This window comes from Ammospiza caudacuta, chromosome 8 (assembly GCF_027887145.1).
Source record: "Ammospiza caudacuta isolate bAmmCau1 chromosome 8, bAmmCau1.pri, whole genome shotgun sequence".
NCBI lineage: Eukaryota > Metazoa > Chordata > Aves > Passeriformes > Passerellidae > Ammospiza > Ammospiza caudacuta.
In genome coordinates, this window is record NC_080600.1 from 26,243,273 (window position 1) to 26,269,561 (window position 26,289).

The 26,289-nt window shown below is 39.3% G+C and overlaps 1 protein-coding gene across 1 annotated transcript in view; it reads left to right on the forward strand.

The window, feature by feature from the left end:
* Window positions 1-10,266: 10,266 nt before the first annotated feature.
* Window positions 10,267-26,289, forward strand: part of GRB14 (growth factor receptor bound protein 14) — a 58,418-nt gene continuing 42,395 nt past the window's right edge. The window contains exons 1-2 of the mRNA XM_058809497.1: window positions 10,267-10,397; window positions 12,061-12,193. Coding sequence (XP_058665480.1) covers window positions 10,267-10,397; window positions 12,061-12,193 — 264 coding nt within the window. The remainder of the gene's footprint in view (window positions 10,398-12,060; window positions 12,194-26,289) is intronic.

Genomic DNA, 26,289 nt, shown 5'->3' on the forward strand with positions numbered 1-26,289 from the left:
CCAAGAGCATTTGACTGTGCCATCGTGTGCCAGAGGTGGACAAAGAGATGCTGAGGGAGCCCACACCAAAAGTAGGCACTGTCTTTCAGCTGTTCTCCCACCTTGTGCAGGACCAGGAAGCAAACGTGGTGTTGGTTGCCTGTGCAGAGGAATCGAGTTTTGCCTCACCTCCAAAGCATCACACAGGAGTAAGGACATGCTGCCTCACTCCTGATCCACATGGCAGCACACTGAGCACGGGCTGTGGTTGGCCCTGGGGTGAAGGCTGGAAAAAGCTGCCAGTGGCAGCCCTCCACTGAAGCCTTCCACAGTAAGCACTACAGCAACAGTGTTTAAACAGGGTCCAGACTTACCCAAGTCCAGACTGACTCCTCACGGAAACTACACATACACATATATCTGATCATAGCAAAAAATAATACAAATAAAGGCGCTTTGTAAGAGAAAATGGAAATGAAATATGCATACTTCTAACCTCCCTAGGAACAGTAAACTTCTTGGCTTCCACTTTTCCTGATACTTTTTAGCAGATAACACCCTGACACACTGTTTCTGGGGGTGTCTGCTTGAGCTGGTTTTGGACAGGTTCCATAGCAGGTCTGTAAAGATTCATTCATAGAGTTTGCCTCTTTTTTACTCAATCAGTTACTCAAAGAGCCATCTAAATTGGTCTGGCTTGTGGCAGAGGAGATCCTGCCTTCCAGTACTCCAGAAGGGATCTTGCACACTGCTCTCAATCCTGCTCACTGGTAGTTCAGGCCAGCAAGGTCTTATCAAGGGTCATTTTGACTTTAATATTCATCCTCAAATCCTTGTTCCAAATACAGTAAGCTGGAGAGGTCTAGGCCTAGGGGAGTTTTAGTTCTCTGAGGTTGTCCAACAGCTGTCTGAACAAAGAGGACTAGGGGGAAAGAGGACTGTGTTAGGAGACAAGATCCTACCAGCTATTTACAAACAAATCCATTAATTTATTTTTAGCTTTGGCAGTTTTTTCTGTGCTGGCTTCTAGCACTAGGCACCACATCCAGTTACTTGAGTTTATAGAGGATTTAACAGCTATGAGTTCACAAAGTTATAATTTTAATTTGCTGTTCTTTTTAATCTACTATAAGACTATCTGATCACTGGCACGGCATCTGACAAACAGCTGACCAGCAACTTTGTTAGAATATCCACAGACAAAGAACTTTATAATGTTAATGATGATAACAATACCTGCTCTCATTTCCCTGGATTGCTGAAAAATGAAAATTCAGACCTTTAATGATTGCAGCTAAGGCTTTCATTTCTGACAGCAAAGTGAGACAAAAAAAATCTTTCGATCCTAGGAAACTGTAAAAAAGACTATCAGAGGTGGGGTTTTTTTTGTTGTTGTTGTGATTTTAATTTTTTTAAAATTATAATTCACTTCATTATTGTTAAAAGAATTTAATAAATTAAGTATAAGAAAAGATTCTTATGGAGAACCTTTTTTTGCTTTAAAAAGTTCTTTTTTGGTTTATGTTTATTCATGATTCAGGAATTCTATGCCATGTTAATTTAATTCAGTTTTAATCTAAATTGAATAAAATATATGCCAGCTTGCTGGCTATGATGATTAAAATCTATGTACTGTTTAAAGAGAAAGTGTTTGAAATTTACCAAATAATCTGAAATGCACTTCTCTTCAATGTATGCCCAATAGATTTTAATGATGTAATTATTTTTAATTTTTTATGTTGCTCTATATTTTAAGAACCTGCCAAGTAAGAAAATTTTTTAGAATGAGATGCAATGAGGTTATAATATTACTATAGCCTTTGGAATAACACCAGTATAAGGAACAGTAAAAAAAAGCAATTGAATGTATGCCTTGAGTTACATGATGACTGTTCAAACAGACTTCACAGAAAATTAGATTTCCTTGACTTAGTGTTGTGGTTACAGTGATATAATTCATGTTTCATAACTCTGAAGAAATAATGAAGACATTATAACCAGAAATATGTCAATTTGAATAAATTTATTATGAATTGCTTTGGTTTGAAAGCTCCCAATATGTTATAATAGAAGCCTACGTTCTTGCTTGAGAGCCAGCCAAACTGGGGCTTTAATATTTTAACAAATCACATAATGGTAGATTTTTCTCTCCAAATAAACAAAAGGAGAAATGTTCTGAAGGGACTGGGATAATAAAAGATATTAAAACATACCTTTCTTACTCCTCATGGAAATTCAAACAGCTTTTGCCTGAATCCAAGTTGCAATTAGGCAAAATTCAGCCCATGCAAGAATTAACTGCCTTCACCCATTGCTGAACTGTAATTACATTTGGATCAAATGCAATATTCAATGGGCTACCTCCAGCTACACTGCAAAGTACCTTCTCCAAATAAAACCATGCAGGCTAGAATGTCAATTGGAATTTGGTTAAGCTGGTTATATACTGCTCAAAGTCCAGTATATCAGTCAGTAAGTTTCATGTATCACCCTTGGCTTTAACATGATTAATAGGTGGTATTGGCTCTGTGGCCAGGGCTTGACAAAATGCTAAAATGGGCTTGAGGCCTTGAAGAGCTGCCACAGGAAGAAGAATCCTCAAACTCACTTTGTCAGTTCCAATTCTTTAAGAGACTTTCAATGGTTTGAACTCTTACCAGTAGGCTTTTTGCCAGATTAGTTACTGTCTGTCCTCCCACAGCCCATAATGAGAACAGAAAAACCATAAAGCTACTACAGATTCTTTGTTGTGTGCTGTGGCAAATTTGACAGAACTGTGTCTGTGTGCTTAGCCCATCTGTGGGATGGATATGTCATCCTGAGTGATCCAGTAGCACAGAAATCCAGTCATAAGAAAGTGTACCAAGTGTAGTGTGGATGTATAAAGACCCAGACATTATAGAAAGGGGATGCATTAATCCTTCGGTTCTTCCTGATGGAGAGGATGAAACTTCAAGTGGACTTAAGTCTGAAAACTTCACTGTCTTATAAAGTAAGTTCAGGTAGTGTAAAAAAAGAAGAAAAAACATTCTGCTTTCTTAGTTGTAATTCTGAGACAAGTATAATGGGTTGGGATAAATTTATGGACGTGGAGAACACTGAAGGTTGAATTTGAAAGGGCTGAGTGGCTATAATAATTTTCTTAATTTTAGATATGCACTCAGTTTGTATTCCTTCTTTCCAAATACTTCAGATACACCAAATGTTAAATTTCTTTGAAGTCAGGTGCAAATTATTTATGAACTTGTTCAGTAGCCAGCATTTTTCTCATTCTTCCCTTGCCTATCCACCCCAAGGGAAATTCTGTAAAACTTTTTGACTGTTAAACAGAATTTACAAGGTCACTATGTGTAACATAATTGTCTGGATTTATCTTCTATGTTGTTTTTCATATATTGTGAGTGTCTCATTCGTAATTACACAGAAGCAAAATAGATAGTTGCCTACATTTAGTGTTATGAAATTGTTCTACTTGTCATGGTAAAATTATGACTTTTGGAAAAAAAATTAAATTCTAGTAGGTACTTAACAACTCCAGAGCACAGCTTCAATAAGCATGAAATCAAAGGAAAGGTACTTTTTTCTCCAGCTCAAAGGAAAAACGCCTTTTGGACCAGATTTAAAGCTGATTTATTGTTTGAAGTGGCAAAGTATTAATGCGTTTTACCTTTTTCTATTTTTAGAAACAAGAATCCTTCATTATACAAAGAAGGACAGCCTGATTGTTTGAGTACTAATTTTGGACTCAGAGTTTGCATTTCTTACTGAGCCACAAATTCCATTAGATTTTGAGAAAACCACTTAGCAAATTAATTGCACTGTCTAATTTGCAACAGCAAACAGAGATGTTTAAGTAAGAAGACAGTTCTCCTAAGGTTTTCTATGAACCCAGAGGAAACAAAAAGTCTTTCTGGGATGGTTGTCAGTGCTAAACACCCTGTGTTTTTTAATTAACATCTGGAGTCTTCTGTTTCTCTTCTTTGTGATGGCCAGTCTAACATGGTATAGTTGTCTAAAGTCAGGTACTTTGAATAACCTCCCAGGGTTAATTTTTAAACCTGTTCAGGCACATAAAGATGCAAACACTTACTCATCCGTATGAAGGGAATAAATACATTAAAATGTTAGGTGCACTGATGTTGTAATAATTAGGTCTGTAATAAGTGCTGAGATTGGCATTGTTAGATAGGGTTCCTGAATTACAGAGATTTGCATTAATAACCTTTTAATATAATAACTTCAAGTAGTCAGCACAATGCTTTTAAAATATGAACGGTAGGTTGGTTTTTTCAAAGGTTTGTTGAATATCTCATTTCCCAAATATAGATTTCTTGGAATAACTCTTGAGACAGAGAAAATGACCTTCTCTGTGTGATTAATTCATTCCAAAGAGTGCTAAATGTCCTACCAGGTGATGTATTAAAATGGTGGCAGGTATGTTATCATACAGTGGCACTACCTCCAGAATTCCAGCTGGACTGATGAGCATTTGTTTGGTTTCTGTCATTTGGCAGAAACATAATGACTGCATCATCAGGGTTCAGCAGAGCTTTCCGTCCCAGAGCCCATTTTCAAGGCATTCTAAATTGCACATGCACAGGTAGATTGATTTGGAAATTGCTTTGCTCAACCAGGGCTGGTGCAAATTTAGGGGTGCAAATCTAGGCTAGATCATTCCAGTGATTTTGGAAGAGAAAAATTCCTCCTTCTCTCACATGTATGCCGATATGCATATGAACACATTTCAAATTTCTTACTGTTCCCAGAATTGGAGAAAATCTCTTTAGATCTGATGAAAGCTTTCAAAATCCAGTTTCACACTGCAGTATCTCTGATGTTCCTAGACTTTGTTTCTTAAAGCCTCGGCCAGTTTTTTGCAAGCTGCATATTACAGAAGCAGAAAAGAAATAATATGAGTGAAGTTTAGGCACCTAAATACAAGTGACTGGTGACATATTTAATACCCAGTGATATCTGAAACATCCCCACAGGACAGACCTGTGTGACATAGGCTGAACAGGAAATCTGTGCCATCTTAGGGCATGGTAGAATAGGGATCTAAATTCATATGAAATGTATGCATTTAGGCAAACAAATCTCTACATCAATTCTTCTAAAAGCAGAATTCGTTTTGTCTTTCAATTGCACACATCAGCCTTGTACTCTGTTAACAAAATTTGAGTGCTGCACACCTTGAGTCTGACCAGGTGTGTTGTTTCTTTAAGACCAAAAGAAGTTTACATTTGCCTTCCTTTTTGCATGTATCTGGAGACTCTTACTGTTCTTTGTCTGGTTCTACTGTTTCAGTGTCCTTGGCAGCAGCTCAGAAATGGCTGAGACTTATGAGTGGCATGGCTGTTTATGAAAAATCATTTTAGCTCTACGTTTCTTGTTTTTATCTTTTTTATGGTTGGTTTGTGGGGTTGGGGTTTTTTGTTGTTTTGGTTAGTTGTTTTTTTTTTTTTTAATGCTTGTATTTTGTTTCCCACTCAACAAAATTACTAGTGTTAAAGGATCTCGAATCTGATTTCCCAACAACTCACATTACGGAAACTAAACTTCTATGTGCTGGATAAACACATGGAATACTAGATAGCACAGTTGCCTGCAACCTTTTCTTCCACAATAATTACATGTTTTTGTGCAGTACTCTGAAGGCATGTGAGGTCAGAAATTATATTTTTTGTGTAAAGTGGAGTTCCAGAAATAGGGCTGTAAAAAGTACCAGCAGTCCTCTGCTGTTGTGAAACATCACCTGTTTAATTTATCTAAATGGTTAATAATTTATGTGATGTTTAAAGTCGTCCACTTGTCAATTCCCTTCCAGAAGAGTACATCTGGTGCAGTGGCTGTTGTGGTAAGGGGGTAGTTGTGGACAGATGAAGCCCACAATAAAGACACTGCTGCAGCTATTTCTGGGAGGGAGCGCACCGCCTCCAACCACCATTAGATGCAGATGTAGCCACCGTAACCCCCACGTATGCAACACTCACCCTGTGCTATTACAGTCCTCTCTAGGAAGGAACTTCAGGCCTCAGTTCAAGGTTGCCAGTGCAGATTGCATCACCTAATGCATTGTTTATTACAGACGTTCTGTGTGACTGATTTCATGCAGCCCCAGTGCGAGGGAGCAGGAGCCAGCATGTCACATGTCTGACCTGCAGCTCACAAGCACTACATGCCACTCAGTCAGCCCTGCCCTGAACCTCATTATCTGCTCTTGGCTACAACAACATTTCACAGATCACAAGCTCCTGATTTGATTTAATTTGATAGATTTGAAGGGTATCATTCTTACTCTAAAAAAACCTGCACAGGATTTCATTTCAATCTTGTGTTACAGTTCAAGGCAAAATTCCATCATGGGGATGTTCTGACAGAGCTATCACAGGGAATCACAGAACTTGCTATTGAAATTGCAAACACTGTTGTCAAAGCTGGCAATGAAATCCATCTCTCTACTCAAGTTTGTTACAAAAGTATGCTAAAGTAATCATGCTTTTCAATTGATAAAGAAAGTCCAAAACCAAACAACAGAAAACAAGTGCAAATCTGCTTCTTGATAGTAAGTGCAGAGAAAGGGAATGTAGTCAGGGGAAACACTGGATTTTTACTCTGCTGTGGTTTGTGTACACTGAGTTTCAGATAAGGTTGAAAAGCAGCTTGGGGAAATGACTGAGACTGGTGGTACTGGTGATTTAATCCCTTGGAATCTTTTCCTTACCTGCAATAAAAGATACACATTTTAACAATAACTGTAAACTTAACATTCAATTCAAGCTGTAATAATAGGGAAGACTCCTCACAAAATATTCAACCACAGATAATTTTCAAAGACATGCACTACTGCCAGGAAGTTAGCTAGTGGTGTCTCCACTTGTGCTCACTGGATAAATTTGGCTCTCATGAAGTACTTGAGCCCATTTTCAAAGTTATAAATGGGCTTTTGAAGTGCTCAAGAAGGAGCTAGAATGCACAGCTCATTGTATGAGGTTCATTTGTTCAACACATTTTAAGTCCATTGAGATAATAAATACACATAAATTGGCACATGCCTTTTTACTGAAAAAATTACTTTTTTCTTAGGGTGATCCTTTGTGTTCTTAGGGTGATCCTCAGCATTACTGCTGAGGCAATTTATTTTGGGAGGCTTTTGGAGAAAATGTATGAAGAGACAAGACATGCCTGGTTGTAGCCTTGCACTGGAAAAAGGAGCTATTTCTGTGGCTTCAATCTAGTACTTGAATAGAAATAATTCCTTTCTCTACTACTGCAGCTATGACAAATGACGGTGTAAAGGTAGGCTATTGGCTCTCTTAGCGCAGTGAAGCTTTATGTGATAAAACTATTATATGTATATTGTGAGTAATTTGATAAAAGCAAGGGAGGACGTGTGGAAGGGGACAAAAAAAAAACCCACAAAAATCTTCTACAGTTTTCGAAGATAATCAGAGGTAGTTTGGATTTTCTGAACCTCCACTTTGTCAGTAATAATTGAGTTTACTCTAATTAAAGGCATAATTTTGTCACATTAATCAAGTGTTGTGATTCTAAATAGCATACAGGCTTTTGAGAACTGGAGAGCTTGATTTTCTGGAAGTGGGGTGCATACTGAATAGCTTGAATCCGTTGCAATTTTTCTCAATATATATTTTAATTTTACTTGATAAACACCTGGATGTGATTATGACTAAGAAAGGTAAAAATTAAAAGGGAATAAGCCTACTGAGTTGAGTATTGAAGAATACACAGGAATTTAGTTTAGTCTTCTCTCCTCCCTTTGCTCTCAGAACTGGTCTTAAAGGTGCAAAACTTATTATCCAACATAAACAGAGCAGAGAACTGGGGATACCAGCATCATATAGCCAACCCAGGACTGGGAAATGGTAAATCTTACAAGAACAACTGTGCTGCACAAGCATGGCAATTATCAAAAAAACACACTAGGCAGCTTAAGTGTATTTATGATGGAAAGGAAACCAAGTCACACAGCTCAACAAATGTTTTGGTGTTGGCTCTCAGCAGAAATCTGCCAGTCTTTTAATATCAACTTTATTAACTGTTCAGAGATTACTGGGTTTATACTTGTTCAAAGAAGGAGTTAAAAAAGGTTACACTTGAACAGATTCTAGGTCAAATGCTCTCAGATATCTTTAGCCCAGCTCTTGAAACCATTTGTATTCTTACAGTTGTTTGCAAAGAGAGACAGTAAGGCTGGAGAACCTTCAGTTTCACATTCTCATGCATGCAACATTTGCAATGCCTACACTGGAACAGTCACATAGGTCCTTCTGTGCCTCAGTGTTCCACTGACTGCATGTCCCTCATGCAATGCTGTTCCCAGAGAAAGCACTGACAGTAGCAAGCATCAGGACAGACTATGAGATATGTAAAAAAACAATTTCAGTACATTTGTTTCTTACAACATGCAAGTGAAATTATAATAGCGTGACATTTTTATTGATTTTTTCTAGAAGTGGCATTGCTGCTGTCATAACTAATTAGATTACCACCAAAGTTATTTTTAAAAATAAAGTGTTTATTTGCTGTTATTCATTCTAATTGTGGTTTTTATTTGCCTGGCATTTTAAAACAATTACATGACTAAGCCAAAGACACAAAAACATACCATGTATGTCAGGTTGCAGTTCTGTAACACATTGCACAGAATAGGTGAAAAATCAAAATATATTTTCTTTTTGTGGCTGAACTTTTTAAGTGATGATGAATATCAGCATACAATTCCTACTTGCAGGTTTTTATCTCTTTCCAATCTCAGTCTTCTACCTAGAGCACCTATACCATTTGTCCTGCCTTCTATTCTTCTGAAGACAATGAGGTTTAACATGTCACAGTTATGCCTGTGAATCAACTAGGAAAAAAACCCCAGTGGCCTTGTCCCTGCAGTTTTTAAAAGGAGAGCTGCTCACAAGAAACAAGCAAATCCAGTCAATTATCTAACACTATAAAATTCCTGATATATTTGCCAGACTTGTATATAAGAACTGTTAATCAACTCAGACTTCCACTTCTGCTGTGAGTGTAACAGAATGAGCTGTTCAGAGGACAAGGAATCCTTCATTTCATTGAAAATGAATGTCCTGCAAAATCATCTGTGACTCAGCCAAAATGAAACCTGCGAGTATTGCTTCTATGACACAAAAATCTTTCCCCAGAACTGAAATCTTGGCTTGTGTGTGATGATTTTTTCAGTGGATTCAGGAGGACAGCAAAGGATTTGCCTCAAAATATTCTACATTTTTACCAGTCTCACATCTCAGTTACTGCCCCTGACCATGCCAAGGACAGTCAGAGGGTTACTGCATGGTGCTGTCTTCACCAGGGGCTTTCAGATTTTGACTATCGGATTGACTGACCTAAACACGACTGCCCACTCTGCTTGGTGCCATCAAACTGTTCTTCATACAGCAAGGGGGATTTTTTATTTTGAAATCGGACAAACATTGATAAGGACGACCATGGAATTGCCACAGAGGAATTTATGTACATAAAGCAGAGCGGGATCAAGCTGCTGTGGAGCAGCCCTGGGCATGAGGGAAAACCTTTTCACAACCCACTGTGCTCCAGGCTGTGGCTGGATGTGGGTGCTGGGCCCAGGCCGGAGCCCAGCCTCCTCACGAGCCGCTTTTCTGGCACAAGGTGACGGGTCTGCTCCCCGGCCTCGGTCATTCCCTATTTCTCCAAGGCACGTCCATAAACCCCCGCTGCCCAGAGGGATGTGTCAGTTCAGTTAATGATTTGCCAGGCGCTGAGTCGCGTGTCAGGCCGGTCCTGCGGAGCGCGGCTGGAGCCGCTGCCCGGCGCGGGGCAGGAGGTCCCGGGCCATGCCGGGGCCGCGCTGCCCCCCTCGGCCGAAGGCGCAGCGGCTCAGGGCGAGCGGTGCCCGGGACCGGGCCCGCTCGGCGGGGCCCCACCAACCCCGGCCCCGCCGGGTCACGCCGCGGCCTCGGGTCCCGGGCCCGCGCACCTGCCGGGCCCGCCCCGCTCCGCCGCCCGGCCTGGCGGAGCAGCCCAAGGGCCCCGCTCGGCCCCCGCCCGCCCCGCGCTGCCTCCCCGTCGCAGCGCGGAGCCGGCGGCCGCCCGCCCCCGCCGCCGCCGCCGCCCTCGCACGTGTGCCGGGGAAGGCGCTCGGTGCCGCCCGGGCGGCGCTTCCCCCCGCTCCCCGTCGCCTCCCCCTCCTCCGCAGCGGGAGCGAGAGCAGCCTCCGCCCGGCAGCGCCGGGGCCGCTCGCCGCCGTGCCGCCCCGCCAGGACGTCGCCGCCGCCGATGGCCGCCCCGCTGCCCGGTGCGCCCGGCGCAGGGCTGGCGGCGGAGCCCGCTGGCGGCGGCCCCCGCGGCTGCCCCCGCCCGCTGCCCCGGCCCCCCGGGCGGGACCCGCCGCCCTCGCCCCCCGACAGGTAAGGCCGGAGCCCGGCGGGCGCCGCCGCCCCGCCGCTCCCTCGAGGGCCGCCGCTGCCGTCGGGGGGCGGGCGGCGCCCTGCGGGCGGGACGCGGGGCTGGCGGGGCCGGGGTGCGGCGGCCTGGGGAGGGGGCGAGGCGCAGGAGGGGGCGGCCTGGCTCTGGACCGGCCCGCGCTTCCCCGGAGCTCAAAAGTTGTTTCCCGGCCCTGCAGACACTTTCCGCCGCTGCGGATGCGTGCGTGTCCCACCCCCCACCTCCCTTTTTATTTTTGAGGTTTGTCAGCCTGAGGTGAAAGGAGCCGGCGGTGCCGAGCCTGCCTTGTCAGGCTGAGCCAGCAGCTACTTTATCCCTGCAGTGTCTTTCTCAGAGTGTTGGTGAGATAAAACCGCTTCACCGGGAGCAGTGCCGCTGGCAGTGGTGTGCACCGGAGCAGTGCCGCTGGCAGCGGTGTGCACCCCGTTTGTTACCTCTCAGGCTCTTCTTAAAGGCATTGGTCTCTATTCTTAGTAAAGGAAGAAATGAGCTGGGTTTTTCATGAGGCATCTGATGAGTTTTGGTAGACTGAAGTTTGCAAAATCTTAAAATACTGCATTACAGGATTTTTTTCTCATCCTAAAGCAAAATACCACTTCAAATGAATCCTCACCGGTGTGGTGAGGATTTTCCATAAGTGAAGTATCTTCATTCTGCATTGTAACCTTATTCTGATGGTTTTCCCCACTTTGTGCTAATTAAAATATGAAATCTGGAATGATAATAAAGAAGGTAATAAAGTAAAATATGAAGCTTGGGGGCATTAACTCACACATGTAGAAAACTCTTGTAATATGTTGGCAGATGCAAATACATCAGGTGCTTTGGGTGCAGGTTTTCAGATGAAATCAAGTAGACAAAGAGCTCTTCAATATTTTATGTGAGAAAACCGTGCACTGTAATGTACACAGCAGTCTAAACAACCACATTATTAATGTGATACTTTAAACCCGTGCATAACTGAGCTCTTAGGCAAGTGCAGTGGTGATACCTTCCCTACTCCTGCAAATGCTGGCTGGTGGTAGTTCTGACACAGTCCTGTCTGTTTCAGCAGACAGCAACAACTGAGACATTCATTTTATGATGGAGCTGCAGAGATGCCAATACAAAACTAACTGAAAACAGAAATGAGTGGATTGCTTTGCACTATTTTCTCTTGTCAGTCACTTTGATTCGATTCTGGTTAAAAGAAAAAGTTTGCATTTGTTTAAAATACTGTTGTGGTATACTTGGAAAGTTTTGCTGAGAAGTTACATGCATCTACTGTTGTAATATGTGTACATAGGGAATGGCATAAACACAGGGACAACAAAATATTTACTAATGTCCTTAGAAGCCAATATAAATATATCTCTGCTCTTACTCTGCAAAGACTTACGCATGTTCAAACAACTTTATATTCAGAGCTGAATACTTGGGTTGCTTTCAAGTAGTGTTAGGCACTGTATGTTAATATATTCAGCCTACTGATTAAATAAAATAACTCCAAAAAAGAAAGCTAATTGCTGCAACCAGGAAGCATCGTGGTATTAGTGCCTCAGTAGTTAATATATTGTGGTTGGATATTGCAATTTTAACAGCAGCTGTTACAATTATTGCTTGATATTATGTATTCTGTTGAAATAGGAGAAAAAAGAAAGGTGACAGTATTTTGGAGAACCCATCAATTCCAAATCCTTTTCCTGAGCTGTGTTGCTCGCCGTTTGCATCAGTTTTGTCAGCCAGTCTGTTGCCCAAGGCAACTTCAAGAAAAAAGCAGGTAAGATTTATAAATTATTGTTTGACAGTTCCTAAATTGGTTAAATGAAATCTTGAGGAAAAGCTCAGTTATCTATTAAATTATTTTATTAAAATAGAGGTGTTCATATTTCTGTAATTTGGTGAATTTTTTTCTGTATGTCATCAATGATTGTAGAAAATGAGGTTTGGAATCTGTGACTTAAGACATGACTGTTCTTTCACAGAGTGTATGTGCGGCTCTGCAGATTTTTCAATTTAAGTGGAACCAGGGGCAGGCAGGCAGTACTTTATGTCCTTAAATGAGAAGTTAATTTTGTTTTTCCCTTCCTCCCCACCTCCAATTACTGTCATCAATGTTACAGAACAGAGGGTTTTAACAGTCACTGAACAGCTTTTCTAAAGTTCTGATTTTGCCAGGATAATGGGAAAAACCTAAATGCATGGGGAAGGAGCAGATGCTGTGTACCTGGCTATATGTTGTATGCATGTGTGTTTATCTGTGTGTGGCTGATGTTAATGTATTTCCATAAAGACCTTAAACTGTAAGCCAGGGGAAGATCTGAGCGGGCAGAAAGACCTGGCAGTACTGTTCAGACAGAGTTTCCAGTTATTGGAGATTACTGGTGTCGAAGATCAGTTTCACTCTTTGGAAGCTTACCTGTCTCATTCTCTTTGCTCTTCTTGAGACTGGAAAGAGTTCTCACAAGGAACATCTGTGGGATTAGGATTACTCCCTCCTTCACACTCTGTGTTTTGGTGGTCTGCATGATCCCTGTTTCAACAGTTTTAAGGGTGATATTGGAGGTGTAAGAATTTAACCTTAATGGTTATTCCATTTTTAGATTTAGATTTGCATGAAGAATATGCTTGGAAGTTGAAGTTTCTTGTAGTTGTATTAACTTTTCTGAAGCTAACTTGCCACAGGTGTTTCTGTGCACCTGCCAGAGAACTTTGTTAGCCAAGTTGTGACTAGTACCCTAAGGAGGAGCCTTTTCCTCACTTCTCCAGTGAAAAACATGTATGTGTTGGGAAACTGCCCTGATTTGATTTTGCCCTATTTTGCATTTCCACCATGGTGTCTCTCTGTAAGTTATGGTGTTTTTCTGGACTACTTTTATTGCTTTTAGTACTTATCCTCCAATAGCAATATTAATCTGATGCATTCTAGCCAGTGTGCATCTGAATGTTGTGCATCTGACCACAGTGGGATAAAACTGTTCTAGTTTCCTCTTTTTGAGCAAGGTGGGAGCATTGACTGTCTCTGCAGAGGCAGGAAAAACGTTGAATTGGTATTATCTTTATTATTATCTTTATTATATTATATTATTATTATATTTATTATCTTGGTATTATATTATTATTATCTTTATTATCTTTTTATCTTATTGGAATTATCTTTAAGAACAAAAGGACTAAAAGTCACATTTTTAAAAAGATAGTTTAAATTAGTTGCAGGCCTAATTCACAGTCATTGTGGTAATCTTTGGACTTGAAATTGGGAAGCATGATTTAACACACAAAGGTCAACTGCTTTTGTGGCCAGTCATATTTAACATTACTGACAGGCTTCATTGGTTAAATCAGCTTCAGGCTTCCAGAAGCTGAAGTTCATGTCCTCACTGACTTTACTTCTGCTTCTTCCTAAGGGTTCACATGTACTTCTTGTGATGATTTCTGCTCACAGTCCTTCAATTTCTCCTGGATTTTTATTTAAGAATGTAGTGCTTCTTCCGGTAAAAGCAGGAACAAGAACAACTGGTTTCCTGACAGAAGTGAACTAACATAATGCTGGTGTCTGTTGGAGGGTCTGACCTGTTTTTCAGCTACCAGAAAAATGGAGAGAAATATTCTTGTTACTTTTGTGGAGGCATTTTAACAAGACTATGATTTGTGTCCCCTAGGTGTCTGTTTATGGCCACTGCCCTAAACAGGAGAAATTATAAGGAGAAATTATTCTAGGCCAAGCAGACCATTTTTGAGACTCAGCATGACTGTTGCATTCTTCATCTAAAATTATTAAAGTTAGGGCCAAATGACAATTGTCAAATTGAACTTTTATCTTTGAAATTCAGGTTCTAATAGGTTAAAAAATTACTCAGGTTTAAAAAGAAAGGAATGCTAAGCAGGTGTGCAAAGAGAAGTGAACTGGCTGTGACTTTGACTTCCCACAGGTGGCTGTGGAGCTGTGCTTGGAAATGTTGTATTTCCACCCCCTGTCCTTATTTTGTCAACTTTGTAGCAGCTCTGTGTGCAAATATGTATCTGTATACAAAAATTTCATGAATATTACTGTTACATTTTGATAGTTCACTAACTCTTAAAAGAAACCAGCTACTCTTAAGAAATTGTTTTTGGTGCATAGCGTTGACAGCTGCCAGAATTCTTTCTCCTCTGATGATCTACATATGTTTTCAGTGATTCTTCTTTTAGATTGCTTGCTTTTGATTTAGTTTCTTTTTCTTCTCTGCGTTTAATTTCAAGCATAGGGCAGGAAAATTGCAGAGTGAATTTCTACTTGTGTCTTGTAGATAACTATTATCAAAATGGGTGTTTCTAAAAGAAAAAAAAAAATAAAAGATGCCTCTTCTGTCTTGTTTTTCTCTCCAAAAAAGATTTTCTGCTTCTGTAGAAGAAAGAAGTTGTCATGAATATCTTCTCTTTTATTCATAGCACCTGTGACATCTGAAATCTTTCTACTTCTAAATAGATTATTAACGTTTTTTGAATTCTTGTTTTTCAAAGCTGAAATTCTTACTGTCTTCTAATGATCTTTTATTGTAAGCTTCTCAAAACGTTGAACATGCTGCTTGAACAGCATGTTTGTGGGGTTGACTCATTGAAAATAAGTTTATAAAAGCAAATTGGTAAAAGCCATGTAGCAGAATAGTGATTTGCCTCTGTGCTTGGGAAGTGGTATGTCCATGTCTTGGAACATTATTTGGTCTGCCTCACCAACACAGCTGTCCATCTCTTTTCTCCCCTTGCAGTTTTGGAAGAGTTTTGTGTTATATCTTTGAATCACAGAATCATTAAGTTTGGAAAAGACTTCCCAGATTGTTGGGTCCAACCTTTGACTGAGCACCACCATGTTTGGTTAACTATAGCACCAAGTGCCATGTCCATTAGTGTCTTGAGCCCTGCCAGGGATGGTGACTCTACTGGAACCTCCCTGTTCCAGTGCTTGACAACCCTTTCACCAAAAAAATGCAGAAAATCTGGCAGCCCACAGCTTGGAGAAGTGCACTCTTCCCTGGGCTGGGAACTGTCTGCATGGCCAGGCCCAGAGAGCGCTGGTGAGTTGTGCTGCTGCGCCAACGGTGTCCGGTCACTAGAGGTGTCCCCAGGGATCAGTGTTGGGCCTGGTCTTGTGTAACGTCCTTACTGATTGTCTGGATGAGGGCATTGAGCCTACCATTAGCAAATTCAAAGACCATGGGGAGCTGGGTCAGACTTTGATCTGCTGGGGGGCAGGAAGGCCCTGTGGAGGGACCTGGACAGGCTGGATGGATGGGCCAGACCAGGGGCACGAGGTTCAGCATGACCAAGTGCTGGTCCTGCACTCGGGGTACAACAGCCCCATGCAGTGCTGCAGGCTGGGGGCAGAGTGGCTGCAAAGTGGCCCAGCAGAAAAGGCCCTTGGGGTGCTGGTTGGCAGCAGCTGACCATGAGCCAGTGTGTGCCCAGGTGGCCAGGAAGGTCAAGGGCATCCTGGCCTGTATCAGGAATAGTGGGCCCTGCAGGTCCCTGTGGTGAGGCCACACCTTGAGTGCTGTGTTCATTTCTGGGCTCCTCACTTGGAAGAAGGACGTGGAGATACTGGAGAGTGTCCAGTGAAGGGCAACAGGGCCCATGAAAGGACTGCAGGATGTGTCTTGTGAGGAGTGGCTGAGGGAGCAGGCTTTGGTTAGTCCCAAGGAGTCTCAGGAGGGGCCTCATTGCTCTTTACAGCTCCCTGAAAAGAGATTAGGGTGGGGTGGGGGCTGCTCTCTGCAGTGAGAGAACACATGGAAGTGTTCTTTAAGCTGAGGCAGGGCAAATTCAGATTAGATAATTGAAAAATGTTTTTACTGCTACGGTGGGCAGGCATCAGAGTGGGTTGCCCAGTGGGGTAATGGAGTCACCATCCCTGTTTCAGAGGCATCTGCACCTGGTGCTGGGTGGTAGTTTAGGGGTTACAGTGGTGGTGCTTGGGTTGATGGTTGGACTGGGTGACTGTAAAGTATCTTCCAAACCGGGTAATTCTCTGATTCTATGAAATGTGTTCAGATAAACTGAATTTCATGTTTCAGGTGGTAGGTTTTTATCTGAATAGGCCAAGAAAATACCATTTTTCCCCTCATGTCCAACACAGTGTGGTCAGTTTGGTGGATGGTGAGAAATGTTGCCTTCCTCTGAGGAATCAAGCATCTGCTGCTTCTGAGTGGAATCCGTGAACTTGCATGGAAAATCTAATTGTGCCTCAAAGCTTGTGTTCTCTAAGAAATTACAAGGAACTGAAAATATAAAACACTGCACTTCTGGCTTTAATTATGATTAAAATAAATATTAGTAGGAAAAAGTATGAAATGTAAGAAAACTTATTCTGTTCTTGTTGTCTTTGGTAAAATGAACTAAGAAGATGTTACTGTAGCTTTATGGAAGCTTAGTTTTTTGCTTTCTGAAAACAGAACCTGAATATTTTCACTGCAGAAGCTGACTCTTGCCCTGCTCAAGGATAAGCCAAAAACTGTTTCATGACAAAAGTAGTTCAAGGTAATTAGTGCCTTGTTTCTTTAAATTAAATTAGAAGTGCAAAAATAAAACTCAAGTAAATCTCAAGGTCAAGAAAATTTGAAATTTTACCTTGCCTCTTTTGTCTTCCTTGATGTTCTAAACAAGTAGATATTTTTATCATGTAGAATCCAAATGTGGTCCCACAATGTTCTTTCCAGGAATTCAGTTGTATGGAGACCTCAAATACATGGGATTGTAGTGGAATTGACTTTGCTTTTTGTATTCAAAAAGGTTTTAATGTAAAGCTCTTTGACAAAGAAGAGCCAACAGGAACTTTATGTTTAAGAGCAGAGTTTTTAAAAATGTGTACTGTTCTAAGTTTATGAATACTATTGAGCATTGACTGTTGTAATTGGAGCACCATTTATTATTGTTTTACAGCTATAATTCAGGGTCTTCTAATGTATCTGCTTGGAGCCTCATTTTCCAAAACTGCATATAATTCTACTAGCAGATATACAGGGCTAAGTCTTTGGTACTTAAATGTGTTTATGACAGATTTTTTGTCTGAAATATCTGTTTACTATTGACTTTCAAAAAGTGCAAAAACAAAAAGGTTTTTTTTTTTGAAATGCAGTGATTCATAAATTGCCAATCAATTTCCAAGGGTTGCGACATCTCTTCCGACCAAAAGAGGCATTTCTTGAATTTACTCTGTAATTCCAGTCTGTGTGTTTGTTGCCAGATTTCCTTCCAAGCTGGAGACAATGGCACATATCCTCCTTTGTAAGTTCTCAAATCTTTTATTCTTTACAGCCTCCAAACATATATCAGTTTTCCCCATGGCTTTCCCTTAAATTACACAAGAAAGTCAAAAGGGAAAGGAAAAAACTCTTCCAACCAGTTTATAGATTAACAGTAAAAACATTTTGTGCAGAACGGAATTAAAGAGCTCAATGAAATCTCTAATATAAGGATTGCAAAAAGGATTCAGTTGGATCCCTTTTTGTGATGTTTCTTTTGGTGGTCTACTCCAGTTCCTGTGCTCTGTTCTTCATTGATACGGTTGTACCTGCCCACCAAGGAAAGATTTATTGATATTATATTGGAATTATTTAGAGCCCTATTAAAACTTGCTCTTTTAATGCAGGTACCTTTGACCAGTCATCTTAACACTGTGACAGTCACTTGTCTACAAAGGTAAAAATCAGGAGGCAAGGTTGAACAGTTTCTTGTTTTAGCAATCAGGAATATTGCCTGGCTTATACTGGAGGTGCCCTATCACAAGCTGTGTGATATATCAGCCCGGGAAAACTTCAGAATGATCACCTGTTTGTTTCTTTTTGTATTTTACTTTATCTTCTTTACATTGAAATTAGCTGCTTTCTGTCAAACTTCATGTTAGTGTTTCCTTTCACTTTTTTACTGTCCAAAAACAACTCAAAGACTGTAAAAATTAAGACTGTAAACATTCTAACTTTACAAAAATAGCATTTTCCCCCCCATTCTAATAGGCAAGAAAACAAGTAACTTTTGTGGTTACTAAGATACTGCCTCTGCAAGCTTTTTGCTTAACTTGTAACATCAGGAAGGTGTTAGGCTTTAAGTTTTACAGTTTTCACTTGTATAAAATAAAAAAAAAAAACAAAACATCAGTACTGTCAAAGATTTTGGTAGACATATTGCCAGTGTTTGTCAGATTGAAATGGTTTTAACAATCCTTTGGATTTTGATTGTTTTGAATTCATCAGCCTAAAAGTCAAACCTGAAGCTGCTTATCTTTTCTTTTAGGCCCATTTTCTCAATATAGGAAACTGCCTCTTCTGTGCTATTTGAGAAGTTCTATTTTGAACAAGAAACCTTTGTGATGTTGCAGTAGATCTAATAACTTGTCCAGAAAAACCTCTGTAAATTTGGAAACCTTGATTTTTCTAAGAAGTGAACCATTAATGTTTATCTATTGAATTCTGCATTGACTACCTGGTATTTTGGCCCTGTCAAGTCTCTGTGTCTAGAGCAGGTGATGATACAAACATTATCAACTTCTTTGAATGTGCAAGAGACTTGTCAGTTAAAGGCAGGTGAAACTGCAGGGAACTCTCTTATGCTGCTGAGTCACTTGTGATAACTCAGTTTTATTGAATTTGAAATTAAAAGATTAAACTCTTGTGAATGGAGTTTGAATCCTCATAATTTACGGAATGAAATGAGATGTGATGGATACTAACACAGTTTTTATTTATAATTGCTCCTAGGGACAGGTGCTTTTATTTAGGGTTAGACTGGAGAGCTGGAAAGTTTGGGTCATTTTGTAGCCACTCCATAGCTGCTATAGACAGATCAGTGATTAAAGAAATATTTTATTGGCAGATCTTTTTTGAGGTTTCTTCTCAGTGATGGCATTGTCAGTAAGTGGTGCTGTGTTAAGGAGGCATGCATTGTAACAGCAGAACACTATTGGCATCTTCCTTTTAGGGACCATTGTCTGAACTGTCATTGATCAGAACAGATACATGTTCCCCTCTGATTTCCTGGGACACACAGTCTAGATTAATCAGAATAGTGTTTAATAATATTCATAAAATTAGATGAAGCCTTAAGTATTTTTGTGGGGTTTTTTCCTCCATTTTGTTTTTCCTCAATGTTCTCTTCTGGTCTTATAAAACTTCTGTTGTTCTTTTCTGGTCTTCTTTTGTTGTGTCATTGCCCACTATTTTAAACACCAGTGTTATATCAGCTACTGGTATTTTTATATTATAAACAGTTTATAGTTGCATTGAATGAGACTAGGGTGGTCAATGATTAATAGTTAAATTACTTAAATGATACAGGTTTAGTAAAGTTGACAACTTAGATGATTCCTAATAAAGGTTTACAACCCCTTTTGAATGAAAAAGTGTGCAACAGAAGGAGAAAATACAAGGTACTTTACCATACATTTTACAGTACTAAAAAGTGTGTAAGATGATTGAATGTTCATGATTTTATCATCATAAAACTTTGTTAGTTTAGTGTTGGGGCATTAGCTGAAGAATGGAACTCAAATTCAGATCAGTTTTTCCTAGGAGTTTTGGTGCAGTTTTTAGCATATCCTTGAATTACTGCATTTCTGATGTTCAGAGTTATTATCTTTTCAAATAAGAGCTTGAGAACTATAGAAAAAAGGAGAGGCATATTCCCATCCTACTTCAGTGCATAAATGTTGACACGATAAGTATAATTTAGATTTTATATTAAAAAAACCCCATGCCTCCATATAAACACCACTGTTGAACCAGGTCAGTTTTCACTAGGTGGAATTAACTTGATCTGACTGAATATTTGTGATTGATAAAATAATTTAATACTCTTTATACATTCATATTTTTTTGTATCTATTTACAGTAGATAGCTGAGGACTTACTTGTTCTTTCACGTGATAATTCCAGAGCCACTAATACAGTATGGTTGTTCCCCCATGGTTTTTGCTTCATGCTCTTTTTAACTCTTTGCAGTGGTAATCTTTACTCTGTGACAAGTGTTATTAAGAGATCAAGCTAGAGTTGTAAGGAAAACTGAACCAATTGGAGATGACACTGTTAGGACAGGAAAATAATTCCTCACTTTTTTCAGGTGCCTGCTGATATCATGCTTCTCTCTCTGCTTTCAGTTCCCTTGCATAAGAAATGTATAGAAGCTGTCAATAAACCTGAGATCTCTCACCCTTCTTACCACACTCTGTAGCAGAGGACAACCTATATCTGTGTCTTAACATCTGCAGATCACTCAGATGAGAGTCTTTAGGATAATAGCTGTCTGTTGCTGCTTGTGTAGCAGGAACACCAATGGCAGTGGAAGGGCATCCTCTTAGGGACAGTTCATGCTGATCTCTTTTTGTGTGTATGCAGAGGCAGTAACTGATACAGCTTCCAGCTGGGGATTTCAGGGCTCAGAGTTTCCAAACTTTTCTAGCAGTTGCTTATTCCTATGAAGAAGATGGCACTTGTGTCTCTAGCAAGTGGTGAAACTTGGCAATGATAAGACAGCTGACCAATGCCCATGTCCTCCGTGTTTGTCTTCAGCACATTTAAAGCTGCTACTTCTAAAGGCATTCACATTTTTATGATTGCTTTTGATTTGGGAATGAACAGAAAGGGAGAATTTCAAGCCAGAGTGTTTAAGCGTGCCTCTCGTGTTATAGTCCTGATGGGAGTCACCTCAAATGGGAATATTTAAAAAGAAAAAGCTAATCAGGCCAACAAAAATCTTTCATGAAGGGCAGTTGTGGGAGGAGAAATTAAGAGGAAGAAGAAATTAGACCTCTGCTCTAGTAACAATGTGAAGTTGCTTTTCTCCTGTTTCAAGTCACAGAACGTTGATTTGCAGCTAATCAGCTCATATTTTAGCCCAATAGTGTACATGATATTTAATACTGAAGTCCCAAGAGAGAAACATATATCAGTTATCTTATTTGTGTGCCTGTGCTTCTAATTAGGATACTGATGAGGTGTTCCTGCCTGTTTCTGATATATTTGTACTGCATACTGCTAACTCTGTCTTTTAGCTTTTTCACTTGATATTATATCCACAGGAAATCAATATATACGAGATTGTCCTGTGATCAGAATGGGATTTTTCAATTACTGCATTCTTGGGCTATAAATAGCCTTTTTTATTAGTTATGTTATGATAACTCCTGTTACTGATTACATTAAGACTTGGTGTTTATGAACAGCTGCAAGCTCTTGATAATGGCACAGAAATGGTATCAGCTGTTGAGAAACAGGCTGGAGGTTTGCAAGAATTTATTCTCATAATTGCTAGAATTCACTGCTGTGTAGTGAGAGGGAAGCCCTTGCAATACGAGGGTTTTCTTAAATAACTCAGCTGACAGAACTTCATCAGTGTACTTTTCTATCAGGCTTGAACCTACTGATCACAAAAATAGGCAGCTGAAAAGCTTTGCAAGGAGCATGTGTAACAATGCTTCAAGATCCCCCTAGTTTGTGAGGAAAAGTGGCACGGATGGAAAGCTTCATTATGTTCCTTGTGGCTCATACTTAGTGAATTTCCTAGGTACATTGTAATGTCTGTGTTGCTTTACAAGTAATACAGTCTGTTTTATGCAGCTGCATCTGCACCAGTCCTTATTGAGCCTCCAGGAGGGTGTACTGTATGCTGTGTGTGAAGACTAAGACCTGTTAGTTTTCTTTGTGTAAGGGACTATATGAGTAGAAAAACACCTCAATCACTTTGAAACCTCTCTTTTGTGGGGTGGTTTTAAAGTAAGTATTTATTTGCCCAGTGTATGTAAATGTACCTGTGCAAAAACCACACTGTGTGTGTTTCTATGGTCACACATTAAAGGGCTCTTCTGCTAAAGAGATAAAGTGGCTGTGCCAGGCAGACAGGAGCTCTCACAAGGAAGGGCAAATAGCACCATGAATAACTTACCTGATTTACCTTGGTCTTGTGTAATAAACTACTGCCTTAGCTCAAAGACAAGTACAAAAAATAGCATCAAAAATTTTTATAAACCTTATTGGATTTATATTATCTGGATTTTTCTTTTTCATCTACAGAAGCAAAAGCTGAGTGTGATTTGTTCTGTTACGTATAAATGCTCACATTTCTGCATTATATCTGGCCGAGCTAGGAATAGATCAGCTCTTGTGACTCTGTATTCAGTGCCTTAAGGACATCACTGACCTTCCTCTTCTAGCAAGAGATCTCTATTCCATATGTTCCTCTAAAACCCTTATTGGAGTTCTAATTTACTAAGGGCATTTCAATTCTTGCCCACTCCATTTAGTCACGCTTTCTTAAGTGGCAAGAAGTAGAAGTGGTTTATATTTTGAAGTGTCTAAAAAGTATCTGCACAATGTTTTCACAACTGTATCTGGTAGCTTAGTGACAAAAATAGGAGTGAAAAGCTGCATAAACATAGTTATTTCAGCAAGTGAGCTGGATCTGATTTCCTTCCTGTCTACCAGCACCAGCAAAATTCCTTGCAGACCTGCCATGGACAAGGAAAATCTTTTATCTGTAGGAAAAAAAATAAAGTGGTCATATGTTTCTCTGAAGGCATATTTGGCTTTCAAAGCCTTTCTGTATCTCACCTTTATCAATAGAACTCCTCTTGACTTTCACATGGTGAAGTGATTCTAAAAGGCTTGCACTTAGAAGTTGTGTTTTGTTCAATTTATTTTCTTAAATGTATGTTTGTGAAATTTAAAAAAAGAAAATATTTTAATTAATGTTTTCTTTAGTACTCTTGGATGCAACCATGTTTACTTTCACTAGTATACATAAATTACTGTAATATTTTTTTAAACCTAATCATTATTTGAATATTGGATTTTTATTACCAAGTCAAATGCAACACTTAATTTTTTGGTTACTTTCTGAATGGGTCTTGTCTGTTCATCTGATTGGAAAAGATACAATACAGATAATTGCACTGAGGAAAATGAGCCTTTGCTTCACCTTGCAGACAAATGGGTCAATTTTATTCATAGAGCAAAAAGCTGCACATGCTTTCAAGAGCCAAGGACCTTCAGTACCCAAGGGTAAGGAAAAATGGCTTGGGCTATTTTTGTTTCTTTCCCAGTGAAGTCACTAATGCAATGCTGCTAGTTCTGCAGCTGCTGTTACCCAAACATTTTTTCATAAGATCCAAGGGAAAAAGAGTAGAGGGAGTTTTTTGTCCTGGTGCTGCAATTATGTGCATGTCTAATATTCCTTGAGTAAAACGCCTGTGGGATTTGGCTCTGGTACCACAAGTTTTTTTCTGGCTCTTACAGCAAAATTTTGGACCTATATTATAGAATTTTGAAAACATGCTCCCACAGGAAATAAAAACTGTGTGCCTGAAAGGTAAAAACCTAATTGCAAACACTTGACATTTATCATAGCTATCTCTAGTAGAAAAGGATGTTAATTCCAAATGTTACGTAAGTAACACTTTATACTTGATCTCAGAAGTACTTTTTTATTTTATCAAAACAATCATAAAGATTTTGGACTGGAGTTGGACAAAAATAAAATGAAATAAATACCTTAAACCTAAAAGATTAGTTGCTATGGATCTCTTGCTGCTATAAACTGAATGTAGAAGGAGTCAAAGTTAACCTTTATTATGAGGCAAGGCAATGAGTTGTTTAATAATAATGCTGTATTTTAATTGGTTTATGGTTTTATTAGAAGCTCTTGTTTTAAAGCTAACAACGAGGATCAAATGTCTGTCTCTAAAGAAGTTCTCTTTGTGACTTGGCATAAGTTTCTTATCAGTTTTTTTCCACCCTGTGTGTCTCAATCAAGGACAACAGGTTTTGAAATTTTAGGAAAATATTTATCTTTACTTCCTATTCCTTGGCAGTATTTTATTACTAATTGAGAGCTGGTGCTAAAATGTCAGTACAATGCAGGTTTTATTTTTTTTGAGGGAGTTGTATTTTTTGTATTTATGGTGTTTGCTCCTCTTGTTCATCAACAGAACTTATTTAAGTACTGCAATTTTAGGGTTTGAGAAGGGGGATTTAGCGTGAAAAGAGATGCTTGAATTCATAGATTCTGAGGTATCTCAGTGGTGCCAGAGACTTGTTATGTATTTCCCACCTGGAAAACTCTCAAATCAGAAAATCCCATGAAATAAAATTATTTATTTTTAACTTGTCATTGTGCAGTTTCCTATGTCTTGGAGATGAGATTCTTTTCTAGATACTTTGGGATTAATACAGAGTGTGCTCATTTCCACTGGGGAAAAAAAAAAACCCTATAAATAGGTTCTAGTGAAATGTAGTATGGATTATTGTAATATTTACCAAGTCAGTCCTGAATACTTTTGGGACCTATGCATCAGGTGTATGATCAAAATATGCTTGCAGTGATTGCCTATGAAACACAGCAGCCTGCATATCTGACATTTTATTCTTCAAGAAGCTATGAGTGCTTAATAAAAATAACTTTTTAAAAAATGTCTGCAATCTTCAGCTATGAAAAGCAATGTTTCTGATAAGAACTGCTTGGTCAAGAGTTATAAAAGGAATACCCAATATCACAGTTCTAACATCTGTTTAATAATTTGGTTTACAACAGAAATTTTGCTTAGTCATGCTGCATAAAAGCAGAAAAAAATGTCTGTTATTAAGTGCATTATGAGACCTTTAAAAAGAATTATAGCTTGCTTTATCATTTAAACAATACAAAATGTTGCCTTTTTTGACAATGAAGAAAAAACCCCCAGATTTCCTTTGTCAAACCATGTTAATGAAAACAGATTTTTTTATGCAGATATTTGATACATAAAATAATTATGTGAATGGGGGTGATTAAAAACTTGGGTTCATAAAACAGTCTTAAATGTCACTCCTTGAAACATTTTATGTGTCATTATTTCAGACCTTGGTTGCATTGGAAAGGTAGTAATTGCATTACTTAAAGTAAAAGGGATGTTTTGCTTCTGCTTTGAATAAAGGTAGTTAAGAATCGTATAATTAAACTCCATGGATTCATTAAATCTATTCTTGTGCTCAGTTACTTCTCTGGAATTCAAAGATCAGAAGCACTGAAGAGTATTTTGTTTCCCTGGAAAAAGCCAGAGAAAAAGCCCCAAGACTGTAACCACTCAGTTTGAGGTGTTAGAATGCAGTCTTTAATGATTTGGTTTTGTTTTGACAGTAAAGACAAAGCTCTGAGTGATAGAAATGCATGTTGTTCTGCTTATTTTTATAGCCAGAGATAGTGTGGGCATTTGCAGGGACAGAACACAAGTTTTCAAGCTCTTTGGTTGGTTGATTTGTATTTTGTCCTACCCCAGTGTGTTCTGTCATTGGCTTTGAGTAGGACTGAATTCACATAAATGGAATGACATTTACTAGAGCCCGAGTCTTTGTGCTGACTCTCCAATATTTAGGTTATGAGGAATTAGGTTTCAAGAAATATTGCTAACTACTTTGTTCTGCTTCGTGTTATCACCTGGATGAAGGTTGACAAATTCTGTGAAAAGCAGACATGAATTTGTCTTCCAGAAGAGTAACGTTGCCTGCAGTTATGCCAATAACTCTGCAGAAAAGGGTATGGCATTTAAATCAGTCTTTTAATTCTGACATTAGTATGGGTTGCTAACAATGTTTAAACATGGCTGTATTTATTTTTTCACCTTTTCTTAAATTTCTCTAGTGTAATAATAATGTTTCTTTTTTGATAAATGTAGAAATTTTTGATTTCATTATGTGAAATATGTTTGCTTATAAATATATATGTGTCCACAATTGAATTTTTTTACTGGTGCTCTTTTCTCTGTAACTATAATTTTGTACTTTGTGCAGGAAATTATTTTTATTAGAGATTAATGTAGTTTTTAAAACGTCATGATTGCTTTAAAATATGCCTCTTTTGAAGGCTACGATACTGTTCGTAACA